We start from the raw sequence: 17,234 nt of genomic DNA on the forward strand, positions 1-17,234 counted from the left end.
TACAACATTGCATGTTTTAAATGGAAAGCATTAAATTATTGATTTTTGGGGTTAATGCTGTATTCTAACTGTACAGTTTAATATAAGTGTAATGCAAATATTTAATTTCAGGGGAGTTTGCCACACAGACTTGTTTCCAAGGACGATTCGGGGAAGAAGTTGGAAGTGATGAGTTTGGTGGGTGCATTATGTTCCATGCACCTCGGCCTGGTGAAAACCTGGCTATAGGAAGAATTGAATATGTTGAGGTATCATTTTGCATGAATAATGTTTTATAAATACATCTAACATGCATGTGGGACTATTGAAATTATTCTCTCTTAAAGGCTTTACATTTTTTTCATTAAATCTTTTTTTTTTTTTTTTTTTGTTTTGTGGCAGGTATTCAATGCTGGCCAGGCCTATCGACTGGGTCGCTACCCCATCCACTGGCACCTAATGGGAGACATTAACTTCAAGTCTTATGTTCGTGGCTGTGGCATCCATCAGACCTACAACCGTGCAGTCACCATCCATAACACACACAGGCTGCTGGTAGAGCGTAATGTTATATATAACATCATGGGAGGAGCATTCTTCATTGAAGATGGCATTGAGACTGGCAATGTCCTGCAGTACAACCTGGCCGTCTTCGTTCGTCAGAGCACCAGCCTACTAAATGATGATGTGACTCCAGCTGGCTACTGGGTCACCAACCCTAACAATACCATCATTCACAATGCAGCCGCTGGCGGAACACACTTTGGTTTCTGGTACCGAATGCATGACAATCCAGATGGCCCATCCTATGACAGTAACATCTGCCAAAAGATGGTGCCTCTGGGTGAGTTTTATAACAATACAGCTCACTCACAAGGTTGGTTTGGCCTGTGGATCTTCCAGGAGTTCTTCCCCAAGAAAGGCGGAAAGTGTGGTGCTACTGTACCTCAGCCAGCCGTGTTCCGCAAACTCACATCCTGGAACAACGAGAAAGGAGCAGAGTGGGTGAACGTAGGAGCAGTACAGTTCAACGACTTTCTCATGGTGAACAATGAGGTGGCAGGAGTGGAGACCAAGCGCATCATCCAGCAACATGTGAGCGGGTGGGGGCTAGACACAGGCGCTGGACTGGTCAACAGCACATTAGTGGGTCATGTAGACGAGCTTGGCCTTGGTAGCAACTACTGTACTAGTCATGGGATTGTCCTGCCCCTGGACGATGGCATGAGTGTCCTCAACACCAAATTTATTAATTTTGACCGGCCAAATTGTGCTGCAGTTGGGGTGACCACTATACAAGGAACCAGTGGCAACTTTTGTGGGGGCTGGCAAGTTAAATTCAGTGGAATCAAATATTATCAGTCACCCAACAAGGCTACCTTTAGATGGGAACATGAAGTTATTCTTGCAGATGTTGATGGATCACTGACAGGTATTATTTACAGTATTAGATACCTCTATGTAGTAGTGAAGATATGTTGACAGGAATTACTTGAGCTACTGTACGTGGCTATAATATGTCTTTCTGTGTTCTGCTATACTTATGGTCTATGTCTATGTCTTGCCAGGCTTTTTTGGCCTTGGAAAATGTTTTAGTGTATATTAAAAGCAATTTACTGACTTTTTTTATTGAAGCTATGGGGTTTTTTATTTTTTATTTTTTTTCCTGAGCCTTATTTTTCTCCTTCATGTCAAAAGGTAATCCTGGCTACAAGGTAGTGCCAAAGAGTAACCTGCTGGATCCAGACCACTGTTCTGACAATGCTGCATGGAGCTTAGGCTTCCCTGGTACAGTGTGTGATAACACAATTGACTTCCACCGACTGGGGATTAATTCTTCATTACCCTCCTCGCTTTTGTTTAAGGATCTCATACTCACCAATACATTTGGTATGGAAAAGAATTAGCTTGTATTACACTAAGAAATTTGTCATTTATTATAGTAAGACAGTGTGCTGTTGCTTAGCTTCTCGTTATCATAGAAGAGTACAGTACATGTAGAAATATTAGATTTGTAGTCAGCTTATACAATTACGCATTATTGGATCCTTGGATCCTGTTTCTTGTGTATTTTAGAAGAGAAAATACAATATGATTTATATAACTGATTTTCATTTTATTCTAGGCTCAAGTGTTGTTCCATTTGCTGATAAATTGATTACCCATCGCAGTGGTTGGATGGCTCTGCTTCCGACTGACAAAACCTACAACTGGTACTTTCGCAATGCTTTGCAGATTAGCAACATCTCGTATAGTGCAGTGTTTTATGGCTTCAAGGTAAAGTCATGATTACAGTCACTCATTATGCTTTATAATCACCTCAGTTTAATTTTAACTCTGTTTTATTTCTATAGTCCATTTAACAATGAAAACTGTCACAAAGCAGCTTAGCGGATGTATAGAGATAAATTTGAATGAAGCATTCCATTACTTTGTGATATTATGGAAACTATATTGATTAAATTAATTGTGAGCTGTGTTTCTCTTCCTTCTCTCCAAATAGTCTCCAGATTATATAATTGTGAATCACAATCTGACTCAGAGTCCTGATCAAGTGTCTGTGGTGGACAATAGAAATGGTTCAGCTAATCTCCTGGATCCTAGCGTGAATATAAACGGAGACTGGTACCTGAACAAGTCATCCAACAACCTCTACTACATTGGTAAAATGCTGTTGTAAATATCCTTATTAAAAATCCATATTATTTGAGCTATATGAAGTGGAGAGAACAAATAGCTTGGCTTTTCTGGATTCTGTTTTGATTTTAACCATGTTGGACAATGTTGTTCCTTTAGTGTCTACCAAAACGTCTGCTACTAATAGACAGCGGAGGAATAGCGTGGACAGATCGACCAGAGACATTTCATTGGCATTCAAAGTTTATAACTGTTTCTACACCAACTGCGCACCACCAGCACAATTCACCCCAACACCATTGCCCAGTGGCCGACCTGCCAATTACATGTATGTTGCATACATTCACTATAAATATTAGAGAATTTACTGCAAAGCTTCAGTTCTAGTTTTCATTACATTTTCTTTACATTACATTTTACAATTCTTTATTCAGTCCAACTTATACTCCTAATTGATGGTGTGGGTCTGCACCTCTATCACTTCTTTGTAATCCTGCCTGCTACATCTATTAACTGTATTCTATTTATATCTATTACTGTGGCATCCACATCAAGTCAGTTTGGATAAATTCATTTATACCAAATAAAGTTAGGATCAGCACAAAATTCAGATGTACAGTAGTTTCAAAGAAAAAGATCAGTTTTTCATTGTTTTTCATTCATTTGGTTTCATGCAGTAGAGCTTTGAATCATGGTTCAACCTTCAAACGGCCTAGCTGAATATTATATAACTATACAACTGTGAAGTTTCTTTTAAAACCAGTAACCAGTTTGGACTTAATAGGCTGTGATGACAATTAGGCTCAAATGTTTTTTTTGGTTTGTTTGTTTTTGTTTTTAATTTGAACTACTAAATGTGCTCGATTACCCTTTATTGAAAAGGATCTTACATTCGTCTTATGATTTGCAGTCTTTGGTCCAATCAGTCATTTTGGCAGTCATCTGCACAGAATAACTTCACTGTCCCAAAAGAAGGTGGCTCTGTTGTCATTCCCTCAGGTATTGGACTCATTTTCTAAACTGTGGCAAAAATTCCATTGTATTTCAATTACAAATTGACTTTCCAACCATTTTCAGGACCTTTTCCTAAAATGTATTGCTGTTAGGATAATATACTGTGTAAGTGCTGTGCTAACAATAGAAAAGGGTGATGGTAGACTGCTCTATTCTTCATCTGTAGGCAGCTGGGTGGTTTTAGACACCTTTATTCCACCATTAAATAACCTCACAGTGATGGGAGTCCTGGAAATTTTAGACAACATCACCATCATGTCTAACAGCACCACCCGCAGTCTTCCGCAGGACAGAAGCATCGTCCTCAATGCTACTTACATCTCCATCCTGGTCAGTTTTTCCATAAATCATCAGATCCATCTGAATTTGGGTTACAATTATAATTCAAATTACTCAACAACGGTACTATTACACCACAAATTCTTTGAATATAAACTCTAAGAAATTTATTATGAAAGCAGATACTCCTGAGAAATGAAGGGATTTTTTTGTCATTGGCATGCTATCTTCAAGGGTAAGGCTTTTATGCCATAAGGATGTATCTATTACCTGGGTATATTAAATTCTACAGTTACTCTTCTGCTGGACCACTAACTTAATTTTTTTTATTCAAAATACTGCTTATGTCACATGCACCTTCTAGGGGAAAAATAATTTGGAAATGTTGTTTTAGAGACTGTAAAACCAAATAAATTAGAGGCCCATGGAGGTCAGACATTGCATTTGGGTAATGTTTAAAAAACAATATAATTTGTGTTTCCACACAGGGAGGACGTTTGATCGCTGGTTGGCCAGACAAGCCCTTCAGCGGACAACTGCAAATTATTCTGAGGGGAAACCAATACACGCCTGAATGGCCTCTGCCTGATGGACAAAACCAAGGATCTAAAGTGCTGGGTAACGGCATAATCAAACATGCTCATATATAACTATGTACCATGTACCAGAAAAACTCACTTAATGTATTGAAATGAACAGAGTTGTAAGGTAGCAGATTGCTCTGAACAAAATGAAATTTCAGGTAATAATTTAATATTGTGTGATTTTCTTCTCTAGTACACTTTATACGCACAATCCTCTTTATGTATCTGTGCACCTACAGTGAGGAATTAGATTTCCTCATATTGCTCTTGAATCTTACTTAATAATCTTGAGTAGCAATGTAATTATAAGGAACAAGGCTTAATGATGAGTTTTTTGGGAAGTTTATTAGGAACAGATTCACAAAAGTCCACAGTCTAAAAAATTGCTAGACTCAAAAAATAGGAGAACTGGCAGAGGTTAGGAACATTAATATACAGAATATCCAAGACATATCCCAAATGAGAGAACAGAGAAGCAGGTAAGAGTCATACAGTAAATCAGAATATAATAACACATCATAAGTTACATGACACAGAAATGTGTCTACATGTATGTGACCAGTGAGTACAAGTCTGTATAATTTAAGTGATAGTGCCCTCTGGTGGTACAGTAGTGAACTGTCCTGATAGTGGACTAGGATGATTCCAATAATTATTAAACATTTATTAGTTAGTAATTCTCTCAAACTAAAAAAAATAACTGGAATGTGAATTCACCCACTCAGCTGTGGATGGAGTGAGGGTTTGTGGTGGCATTTTACACAACCCTGGTTGCTTATGTGATGCGTCTGTTGTGAATTCACACCTTTATATGTTGTGTATTTGGGTGCAATTGTTGTTATTAACATGTACAAGCTTCATTATCACACAAAGATTTTTTTTAATATATTAAATCTCTTTGTAAGCAGTGATATTAAACACAATTCTGATGTTACTCTAAAGGTGTGTTTGGTGCACTTGACCTCTATGGAATGCCACACAAAGTATATCGCACTAAACTGGCCAAAACCGCTTGGGCTGGGTCCAACTCTCTCACACTTCAGGAGGCTGTAGACTGGCAGGTGAGTACGGTTCAACATGCAAAAATAATTAAGTGCATACTACATGATCGTCAGATTTCTGTGATCATTTTAAGCACCAAATACAGTACAAAAGTTTAGTAGTACCTCCTGGTTTCTGGCACCACCTTTTTAAATCCAGTTTTATCTTTTTGAGATTTAAAATCTTTAAATTGGAATGTGTCCTGCAACAATTCAACAATGATGAATCAGCAAAAATATATGCTTATGTCATTTCCAGTAAAAGCACCACAACATTTTTTCCTTTTATACCACAGCAATTTGTCAATAATTAAAATTGTAATTTATTAAAAAATAAACATCTCCTTTTAATGATCTTATAGCACTTTTTTTTATTTAACCCCATTTATTTTTAGTCTCAATTTATATGGAATAATCTCCACACAGAACACCTATGAAAGTGGTTACTATAGAAACAATATTGAAATGTATTTTAATGAGTGCATTCATATAAACTTAGGATTTTAACCAATCAGAATTGAGAATTCAATTCAATGTTTGTTACTCAACCTTTTAACCAGGCAGGGGATGAAATCGTGCTGTCCACCACAAGTTATGATCCATGGCAGACAGAGACTCGAACTATATCTGCAGTCACCAGCGATGGCTTTACATTGACCTTGGATCAGCCACTCACTTACACACACATTGGTTAGTCCATTACAGTGTACAGTAAAGCATATATCTAGAAAAACTTTCCAGAGAACACATTGTCTAAAATAATACAAAGGCACATTTAAAGCTGTTGTATTTATTTGTGCAACTGATGCAGCGGAGAACTATACAGCACCAGGAACAACCAAGAGCTACAGGCTGTCTGGTGATGTGGGTCTTCTGAGTAGGAACATTAAGATAATTGGTGGAGATTACCCAGCGCTTTACAATGAATCATTTGGAGCTAGAGTGTTAGTGGGATCCTTCTCCTCTGGAGGATTCAACTACAAAGGTATATAGTTAGTACACCCAATACACCTAATGATCCCAGAAGATTTTTTTTATACACATATTAACGATTTTCATTTCTGTGACTGTGTGAATCTTCTAGGAAAGGCCCAGATTAGGGATGTGGAGTTTTACCACACTGGTCAGGAAGGATGGACAGACAGCATCGATCCTCGCTACTCTGTGGCTTTCCTCAACTTGGGGGAGGTGAGATGTACAAGATTACTGATTCTGTTCTGACTCAATCATTTTTACACTATTCTACTTCTCCAAAGGGACTTTTAAAGAACAGTGAGATAGAATTAGTATTTACAGATACTGTTGCAAGCAAAAGTTTATGAAGCCTTTCGAGTTAATGAGAGGAGTCTCATATGAGGGAATAACTGCTTATAGTTTGTATAATGTAAGAAATATCAGGAACTATTTTATTCAGATGTTCCACAACATAAGAGTAACCATAAATGAATAAAAAGCATGATGTGTCATAATTACTGATTCTGTGTTATAAGAGCAACAACTTTGCCTCCATCCCCATCACTGATTACGTCCTAAAACAATATGCCATTTTGGTGGGTTTTTTCTTCTTACATATCATATTTTCACAGGTGAGTAAGAATGAATCCTACATTAAAGGATGTGCGTTTCACCACGGCTTTTCTCCCGCTATTGGCATCTTTGGAACAGACGGACTGATTGTTGAGGACAATGTCATTTATCACACTGTAGGAGAAGGTATCACACTTCAGTCACCATATAACAGATATAGAGGCCTTCTAGTAAAGCCTTGAAGGGTGGTAATGTTACCAATTCTAGCAAAAAAGAGAGATTTCCTGAATTACTGGAGAGTTTTAGTAACATTTCTGGCTCAATCCTTTTGCTCAGAGCTTCAGTATTGAGCATCAGAACATCAGTAAATGTTTACCTCTGAATTGCAGAGTAATACAATGAAAAAGGTGGTAATTATTCAAGACTAGCCCAACGTTTGCTTCTATAAAACCAAATAAGGCTTGAAGCACACTTTCACAATGCACTTTTAATCTTTATAGGAATCAGAGTGTGGGGCAATAACATCACAGTCCGTAGGAATCTGGTTACACTCACACTGTGGCCAGGATCATACAATGGAAGACAAGAGACAACGAATACCAACTGGCCTGCAGCTATTGAGGTGTGTTGCACAATAACACAGAACATCTCTAAACTTCATTCCTAAACTAATACAAATCGATATCTATCTATCTATCTATCTATCTATCTATCTATCTATCTATCTATCTATCTATCTATCTATCTATCTATCTATCTATCTATCTATCTATCTATCTATCAGTAATAATATAATCTCTATATCAAGTGTTTAACATTTACTTTTTCTCGTTCAAGGCTAACATGGGCACTAATGTAGTTCTTCGAGGCAACACTGTTGCTGGGTATGAAAGAGTAGGATTTCGAATCAATGGAGAGCCATGTCCAGGTAACAACAGAGGATCATCAGCATTCTCATAATTGCTGCATTCCAAAAAATACAGTAACAAGTAAAAATATCTTGAATATAGGTCAATTTAATAAAAAGATAAATGTAATAGATTGTTTATAAAATGCATACATATATTAGGGTTGTTGTTGTTTTTGTAGATTATGTTATTTGTTTTTACTCATTTCCAGCTTGAAATTGACTTTCTCTATTAGCAAATAATTTTGTTTATTAAAGTATTTCTTTCTAGAAAGAAGCCAGATTATAAGGCATTAGTGAAAGATGTTTCTAAACCTTATGATTAGTAAATATGTCTAGAAATAGATATAAATCTTCAATAATAATTGCATAATGAGAAATATTACAGAACCTTATTTTTGTTAAAAAAAATAAATCTTCCCTTGCTAAGACATGGTTGTTTCTATCACTAATAAATAAATTAATGTTGAGGATAAAGTGTTTAAAGTGTAAATGCAATCTGCTAGACAGATGAATAAAGTGATTAAATGTTTGAATTTGTATGTCAATAGGCTCTTTCAATCCAGTAGCCCAGTGGCAGCAGAACGAGGCTCACGGTGGCCTGTATGGAGTCTATATGAATGAAGATGGACTTCCTGGCTGTACTCAAATCAAGGGATTTAATGTCTGGAAAAGTTTTGATTATGGAATTTACTTCCAGGTATAATCTCTCTATAGTAGCTTCAGTCCAAGCACTTGGTTAGTGTACATAATGTCCATAAGGAGCTAACAAAATATTTGGCTTGTTTTAGCTATCTTTTGTCATGTCTAAAGTATATATACTACATACAGAGACTCAACAATGACCTATAAATGAATTAATGGCCATGATTATTAACACATAGAAGCATGGCAATGTCTCAGTAACACTAGGGGATGTAATAATTTGTTGTATATTTGTGGTATTACAGTAAGGTTTACATTCAGTAGCTAATATTTTTCTGTAAATTGTATGTTTTGAAAAGTTTCTTCAATGAAAATGATAGATTTTATGTACATAGTGGACAATACCCAAAAAACTACAATTAACAATAACTAGATAAAATTGACAATGTATTAGATTTAATATATTTCTAATACATGTTATTATGATATATGTTGTTTTTTAAGTATTTCCACACTATATTTTTATTGACCAGAGCATGTACAAGTTATTGCAACACATATTTGTGTAGTAGTGTATTATTCAGCTCTATTTCTGCTCTTGTTAAGGTGTACATGAGTGTTGTGGTCTCTGATGTGACCCTTGTGGACAACGGTATGGGAATCATGCCATTAATTTATGAACCCCCTTCATCCAGCCATGAATACTCAAATAAAACCATCCTAATCCAGGTAAAAAAGCTAAAAATATTTATGGACAATAATTAATATCTTTCCAATCTATGCAATCATAACTGGATCTCATAATCTTAATGTTTTTAAGGATTGCTTAATTGTTGGCAATAGTCCCAATTTTAACTGCTCTGACACTGTGCAAATGAATGACGTCAACATCGGTTGCAGTATCGGACACAGGGCACCCCGACCTCTTAATGGTACGTTACCTCTTTTTTATATACAATATCTCAGTCTCAGTTTTAGGCTGTATTTTGGCATTCTTTAATTATATTTGGTGCCTTAGTGGTGAATTAGTTTATTATTTATTAGTTTATTTCCTTGTAAAACTAAGCTACACTGATTTTGCCTGTATAGGCATAAGGCGTAATATGAATTAGACTGATTATTCTAGGTTTGTTTTGATCTTATTTTATTTTAAGAAAACTTGCCAGACGTAGTATCTATTTCAGCTAACAAAATAACAAAACAATTCTACACGTGAAGAATCATAATTTTTTTTCTTTCACCTTGTCAAAAATATAGACAATATCTGAGAGATTCTGTATGCTGAGAATATAAAAATTGTAAATTATTCGTATGAGTTTAGTATGAGCTAAGTGATGAGCTGCCATTATATTCTGTGTATCTGGCAGGTGGCAGGACTGGAATATGTTTCCCAACATTTGAATCTGCTCACAATCATGCTCCTCTGAAACCCCATGCTGGACTTATGAGCTACAACGCGATTAGTGGACTCCTGAGTGTCTCAAGTAAAAAGATGCATTGAAACATTTATCATGTCCCATTGGTATATAAAAGTGGTGCATTGATGAACGCTGTCCTTATGGGTGTTTTGAACCTGCTTTCACTTCTTCCAGATACTACATTTGTTGGGTTTACTAATGTGTGCTCAAGTGAAATGAACTACATGTTTTTCACCAATCCACAAAATGAGGACCTGCAACACCCTATCAATGTTCAGAGGATTACTAAGAGTAACAGCTCAGAGGGTGCTCAAGTGTTCATTCATCATCCAGATCTCGGGTGAGTTGCGCTGCTGCTAGACATATTCTCATATCACATTTTTGCTCAGTCACTATCTGACACTTATTTTAATGTTTTATGGTGCAAAACAATTTGAACGAATTGTTGTTTCAGACATTAACATGGCCTTCACCTCCCTTTATAAACGAATCTAGTTAGCCTGGAAAAAAATGGTACAATACATTATGAGTGCAATTGACTTTATACCCTATAATAGGAGGAAGATCTAGTCTTTATCTCTAGTAGATAATGTAGTGCAGTTAATGAGCTGCATTACTGGATGATTTCGTGAGTGCCGTGGTTAAAAGGTGTTTTCTTAATACATGCTGAAATATTTATATATGCAGATGAATATATATTACTTGCAAAAAAACTTCTTTTAGGATTAAACCCGAAACAGACAGATTTTCCCAGGCTGTTGTTGTTGTTCTTCATCTTCATCTTCTTCTTTCGGCCGCTCACTGTTCTAGCTCAAAATTATTCACTCCATTTACTCCTTGTAATACTATGATAACAGCCATTTCTCAGTGTATGTTTATAGGTTATGTTTTTCTGCTTTCCCAATCTGTGAATCTCTTGAATTCATTGCAGCAAAGTTAACCCATCTGACTGTGTGGATATGGACTGTGATGCCAAGAAGAAGAGCATGATAAATGATCTGGATGGTAGTTTCCTGGGAGCAGTGGGGTCAGTGATACCCTTGTCTGAGTACGAGTGGGATGGGGATCCCCGACACGGGTTGGGAAACTATCGTATCCCCAAAGTCATGCTAACTTACCTAAATGGCAGCCGAATCCCTGTAGCTAACATTGCCCCATACAAAGGTGAGTCTGGAAGAAAGTGACCCATACTATGGATAGCTCAAAAAAGTAAACTGTAGTTTTGAAGTTTATAGTTCGTTTTAAACAATGTGTCAATATACAAGCAGTTGCTGTCGCTGAATTATCATCTGCTGCAGAGCTAATGCATGCTGTTATGCATACAGGTGTGATCCGGGACTCAACCTGCATGTTTATGAGCACCTGGCAGGCCTACAAGTGCTTTGGGATGAACTACAGAATGCTAGTGATCGAGAGTCTGGATTCAGACACTGAAACCAGACGTCTGTCCCCTGTAGCTGTGCTGGGAGATGGATATGTAGACCTGCTAAATGGTAAACACATGAGTGCAAGTGTTGTAACCAAATATATTCATATTATGATGAACAGATCATGTGCTCAAAACAAACAGTATAGGAGGAACACTGTTAGTCTTTTTATCTAAAGTTTACCTAAAGACTTTTACGACTAGGAGTCAGCGGGATTCATACATACAGTATACGAGCCGGAGGTATCGTGTGGGTGGGTGAAAGTAAGCGGTCAGGTATGAAGCTCAAGGAAGAAAGGAAGATCACTTCGATTTACATTAATGTGTGGTGTTATGTGGTACATTAACAGCACTTATTCATTCATCCTACAAAATATTTTATATTTTGAGAAATTGAATGAGCTAAATTGATTATCTACACATCCCTAGTAGAGAACGTTTTTGAATTCAAGTGATGTTGCTGAGGTTGAGGGCTAAGCTGAACGAAATGGCATTCATGTTTTTCCCAGTGTTTCCAGGGGAAAGTTCTATTATACATAATTTAAGAATAAAATCGATAAATTCCCCTAATTTAGGCCACAACACTGAAGTCTCAATACAACTAAAGATACTGTTTTTCTCTGTATGTCCCTCTGGATAAATGATTGCCTTATAGTACAGTGAAATTCTTCAGATATTTCATCTTTTTATGAAGATAGGTCCAGAGCACAGGGCACCTTGATGCTATGCCTTCTGATGAGTAATTCTGTTAACTTTAACCACTAAACCTCCACTGCACTGGTTAGTGGTGTCCAGTAGATGCTGTACTTGTAAACAGATACAGCTAGAGATCCTTAAATGTGCTACTACCCCAGATAGGACCTCCGTATTCTGTTTTCAGTTTGTGTAAATAATCTTCCAGTATTACATTTATTGTATTTTAACAGTATACAGTATGTTAGTATGCTTTAGAATATATTTTAGTTAATACTGTTTTGATAGTCTAATACCTGCAACTTATCATTAAACATTTTTAACAGCACGTCTCATCCTGTCTCTGTTCTCAGGCCCACAGGACCATGGCTGGTGCGCTGGTTATACATGTCAAAAGAGACTGTCTCTCTTCCACAGCATTATAGCCACAAACAAATCTTTTGACATCTATTTCACGGGGGTGTCCCCTCAAAAACTAAGGCTCATGATGCTCAATACTCCACCCACTGAGGTACACACACTCACTAGTTTTCATATTGCAACCCTCTGATTGTGATAGCAATCGATCGGATGTTTTTTGACTTAGGGTCTTTTTGCTCTTTTTACAGACTGTTAAAGTGGCTGTATTTTACTCAAAACCTCAGCGTTTGGATATTTACGTGAATAATCAGTTGGTCGCTCCAACCAACGCACAGTGGAATGCAGCCAAAACCGACTACACCTTGCTTAAACCTACCTACCCTGGTATTGTAATATCCAAAAGACAAAAGTGTTAATATTACTAATTGCGGGCTTCATTTATCAATACAGATTCGAACAAATCTATATTGCATAATAATAATGTTGCATATTGCTGACTGAGAAATGTGCTTTTCATGAAACTCCAGTTAACTCCAGTTTATTCATGAAACTCCAGTCTAACTCTGGTCTGATATTATTGAAAAAACTTTTAAACTCTCAATTCATATTAATAAAAATGACCCAAAACAAAGCAATCATTTTAGAACCCTTCGAATAAATTCAGAACATTTAAATATGATTATCAACACATTCATATGAACACAAAGAAATTCAACATTAAATCAAAATATTTTCAGAAATCTGTTAAAAATATGTTAGAATTTTGTTTGGTTTACAATGTTGCTTTAAAGAGTGATGATAAAGACCCAATAAATGATAGCAGTATGCTGAACATCTATATTAAGTTCCTACATGTATTCTAATATCATCCTTTTATTTCTCCATTCTCCTTTCGTCAGGACAATACATCCCTGCACTTAACGGCACACACGGCTCCAATTTCTTTGACCCTGATTACAAAATGATGCATGTCCTCCTGCGAGGCTCTACCCCTGTTCAGATCAGCACGTCTCCAGTGCTCTTCATCTCCTTCAACCTTCCAGCCATGACAGAGGAAGAATTCTTTGGTGAACAGCTGGTGAACAACCTGGCTTTGTTCTTGAAGGTTCCTCCCAGCATGATCCGAATCACCAACATCGTGCGGGAGGGCAGCGGGGCAAAGAGGCGGAGACGGGCCACTGGACTAACGGTGGAGGTGGAGATCAAGCAACCTCCCAGCAACCAAACATCTTCCAATAGCACAAGTGGTGAGCAGCCAATAGACACATTAGAGGAGGAAGTCTGACTGCATGGATATTGTATTAATTTACACACAATCACCATTGCTGAAGTAATTCAGCCTCATAATTAAAACTAGTCAGTTTGCATTGACCATGTCATCTTGTTTATACCTTTAGATAGAAACATAAAAGTTGTTTTGACTGTCCTCGTGCTCTGTGCTGAAAACTGACCACATTGTGGTGTATATTGTATATCTGCTGTAGACTCGGATCAGTTCACAGTGTTGCAGACTGTTGCTGACACCCTGGGCCAGGCTGCTGTCTCTGGAAATCTGAGTCAGTCTATCGGATTCAACGTGTCTTCAGTGGGAGTCATTCTTCCTTCTCCACCACCTAGTGACCCATCCTGGAGCCAGGTATGATAGGAATCATCTATGTCAATCATTTCTTTTACTGTAATATAGTAGGGAACTAGTCTACGGTTCATCTGACCACTAAAGCAAACTATGGTCCTAATTCAGGACTAATTTAATGTGAAATTATGTAATACAATTTTAGTAAAACAGCAGTGCAACATTTGAGGTATTGGCCTTGTCAATGGCATTGCCATTATCAAGTAATATTTTGTGTTTACTGCAGATCTTATTGGGGGAAATTTTACTTCACCATAGCAAAGTCTGGCAAGGAATATTTTTTAAATACCATTGATCAGCAACAAGATATAATGTGTTTCTAAAACATTATTGTTTCATTGTCAAGCTATTTTATAGATATAAAATTTTAGAACTCTCACTTAATTTTATAACCAGTCACTGCATTGTTGGGTGTTTACAGCTCCATCATCCAGTCTAATAACACACAAAGGTCTGAGATATACTGTATAAAGAGGTTTATAATGTCTTTGGGCAGGTGGTGAGTCAGGAGGTGACACGTGAGGATGCAACAATGCAGACAGTGAGCAGTGTGTCTGCTCTGAAGGTGGTGGTGGAGCCAGTGGCAGGGCTTTCCCCTGGACTTCTCAGTGTTCAGCCTGGAATCATGGCTGTGGACCAGCAGGTAAGACTCATAAAAACCTGCTAATGTCAAGTTTAAACTTCTATTTGTTTGCTTCAAGGTGTGAACAGATCTAAGATATTTGCTCAAAGGGGAAGTTTGCCATTTCTAATGCTTTCGTTTGCCTGCAATGTATGGCATGCAATGGCATTTCCCTTCTCAGTAAGTGACTCCACGTCTTTGACTTAAACAGAATATATGCCTCATGAGTTGTCTTTTTAATAAAAGGTGACGTAATTCAGCAGCTCTTTTCTGACAAGGAGAGGAGCTCATTTCTGGATATCTGATATTTAATCAGCCTAAAATAGAAAAACTGTTCAAACTTATTATTTGGCAGTAATGTAAATCCCAAATCCAATATTGCACATGCTTTATAGTTCCATATTCAATTACAACTTGCACCTTTAAACAAGTTTATTTTATATGCACAAAAAATATAATATAACTTTGCTGCTTATAGAGCTTTTCAAGCTGTTGTATTTGATCAGGCTAGATACTGTAGCATGGATGGACTTGTTTTAACTCATAAGGCATTTTATAATTAGCTGTGAGTTTGAGCCATGACCTCCCTAATTACATTACCAGACCTTACGCCATATTTGCTCTGGTATCCTCTGACATTTTTTCCAGGGGGAGTGTGTATCAGTTGGGGTGACATCTCTAATGATCTCAGCCATACTTAAAGACGCTCATGGAAACCCAGCAGACGGCTTGTATGGAAACACAACCATCCCTTTCCAAAGCTGCTGGGCAAATTTCACTGACCTGGCCATCAATACCACCGGTGGGAGAGCTTAATATTTGCCTTTATTGTTTAAAGTACAAGCTTTTCACAATAATTGTAGTTTTTTAAGCTTTTTTTTTTTTTTTTTTTTTTTTGTTGTTGTTGTTGTTAAAGAATCTGTGTGTTTACTGTTCATTAATTGTTTAACATGATTGAACTCTGTTATCTATTGCAATCTATGCAATACTTAATACAAAACTTAATGGAATACTTCAGTGTTTTTATATCATTGTATTTAGCTATGCAGTCTGATCGAGCATGGTTAATTGAAACCTTAGTAATTAGTACATTTGTTTTATTCAACAATTTTAGAAAGTTAAATACAATAACACCGAAACACTGAAGTGCTTGATCTTATATGATTTCAGCTACACCATGCAATCATATTTAAAGGTTTTTCTCTTTTTATCCAGGCGTAAACATGATACTGGCTTTCACTCTGAATGAATGGAAAACACAGTCCAGATCCTTCTCTATTGGTTCTTCATCAAGTAAGTTGTTTTCTTTCTTTTCTAACACCACTCATTTCTCTACAAATGCTCCAAATGTACTTACAATCATATATTGTCATATTACCATTTGTTGTAACCTCATGCACTTTCACTTCATCTAATGTGTTTACTAATTTTTCACCAGCCACATCTTTCACCACCAAATCCACCTCAACGGAGCCTGCTCCTCCAGACTATAACAGCATCTTCGACTCTAGTCCTGCTTTCACAATACACGCTGTCTATTTAATAATACTACAGAGTGTCCTGCATCTAATCTACACTTTGGCTTTGGACAACAACTGACCTCTATTATAAATGTCTAGCTGACATCTTTTCTTTAACAATATAGTTTAATATATACACAATATATATCAATTTATATTTTCATTATTTTCATGAATTGCTAAATACACTGACGGTTCATTCTTCTTTTGTCATACTGATACAAAATCATTTATAGATTTCTTAAACTTCTGTCACAGATATATTATTTTATTATACATAGATATGGAATTTCTGATGTTTTTCCTAAGTATTCTTCATTTATTACATACAATGATGTCTATACATTTACATACATTAATATTACTATACATTTTAAATTCATAGTAAATATACTATGTTTATTTGTTTTCCTTAAACATAATGGGTACTTAATAAATTTATTGCATATGTTAATAAAATTCATAGATTAAAATATTTGACACCTGAACTTCTGAATTTGTGCCTGTAACAGAATAAGAGCCTTCATTAGAGAAAATCTGGAGTCTAAACAATGTGAAGGAAATCTCAGAGCATCCCTTAACCTACAGTCATGGATAAAATTTTACATAAACATAAATACATAAATTTTGTGTTTTGCAAAGTTCACTGCTTAAGCTGTTGTGGTGTTAATTCACATTGTTTCTAGATTATTGTGCAGAGTGAACAGAGGCATTTAAAATGATTTTAAAAAAATTATTTGCCCCAAAATTCACTTTTCCCAAAAGGCTAGATTTCACTGGTTTTGACCTTGGCATAAAATATCCAGCTAACACCATTTCTTTAATCATATCATCAGCACAAGTGTCATTAAGTAATAGTCAGGTGAAATCACTATCATAGTGATTATATTTTAAAAGCAGACTGAATACTATAAAAGTAGGGGAGAATTCTTCCAATCATTGTGTTCATT

The 17,234-nt window shown here is 36.5% G+C and overlaps 1 protein-coding gene across 1 annotated transcript in view; it reads left to right on the plus strand.

The window, feature by feature from the left end:
* Positions 1–16,726, plus strand: part of pkhd1l1.1 (PKHD1 like 1, tandem duplicate 1) — a 40,863-nt gene extending 24,137 nt beyond the window's left edge. The window contains exons 48-78 of the mRNA XM_047808276.1: positions 112–248; positions 382–1,411; positions 1,678–1,869; positions 2,105–2,256; positions 2,483–2,642; positions 2,776–2,944; positions 3,527–3,615; positions 3,797–3,960; positions 4,398–4,527; positions 5,436–5,554; positions 6,094–6,223; positions 6,345–6,518; positions 6,618–6,721; positions 7,120–7,246; positions 7,561–7,682; positions 7,898–7,988; positions 8,519–8,667; positions 9,219–9,341; positions 9,433–9,544; positions 9,980–10,096; positions 10,205–10,370; positions 10,962–11,194; positions 11,356–11,523; positions 12,503–12,660; positions 12,758–12,893; positions 13,409–13,756; positions 13,994–14,145; positions 14,639–14,785; positions 15,413–15,566; positions 15,980–16,057; positions 16,203–16,726. Of these exons, the coding sequence (XP_047664232.1) occupies positions 112–248; positions 382–1,411; positions 1,678–1,869; positions 2,105–2,256; positions 2,483–2,642; positions 2,776–2,944; positions 3,527–3,615; positions 3,797–3,960; positions 4,398–4,527; positions 5,436–5,554; positions 6,094–6,223; positions 6,345–6,518; positions 6,618–6,721; positions 7,120–7,246; positions 7,561–7,682; positions 7,898–7,988; positions 8,519–8,667; positions 9,219–9,341; positions 9,433–9,544; positions 9,980–10,096; positions 10,205–10,370; positions 10,962–11,194; positions 11,356–11,523; positions 12,503–12,660; positions 12,758–12,893; positions 13,409–13,756; positions 13,994–14,145; positions 14,639–14,785; positions 15,413–15,566; positions 15,980–16,057; positions 16,203–16,363 (5,492 nt within the window). The 3' untranslated portion in view covers positions 16,364–16,726. The remainder of the gene's footprint in view (positions 1–111; positions 249–381; positions 1,412–1,677; positions 1,870–2,104; positions 2,257–2,482; positions 2,643–2,775; positions 2,945–3,526; positions 3,616–3,796; positions 3,961–4,397; positions 4,528–5,435; positions 5,555–6,093; positions 6,224–6,344; positions 6,519–6,617; positions 6,722–7,119; positions 7,247–7,560; positions 7,683–7,897; positions 7,989–8,518; positions 8,668–9,218; positions 9,342–9,432; positions 9,545–9,979; positions 10,097–10,204; positions 10,371–10,961; positions 11,195–11,355; positions 11,524–12,502; positions 12,661–12,757; positions 12,894–13,408; positions 13,757–13,993; positions 14,146–14,638; positions 14,786–15,412; positions 15,567–15,979; positions 16,058–16,202) is intronic.
* The last annotated feature ends 508 nt before the right edge of the window (positions 16,727–17,234 follow it).

The sequence above is a fragment of the Tachysurus fulvidraco genome, chromosome 24 (genome assembly GCF_022655615.1).
Source record: "Tachysurus fulvidraco isolate hzauxx_2018 chromosome 24, HZAU_PFXX_2.0, whole genome shotgun sequence".
NCBI lineage: Eukaryota > Metazoa > Chordata > Actinopteri > Siluriformes > Bagridae > Tachysurus > Tachysurus fulvidraco.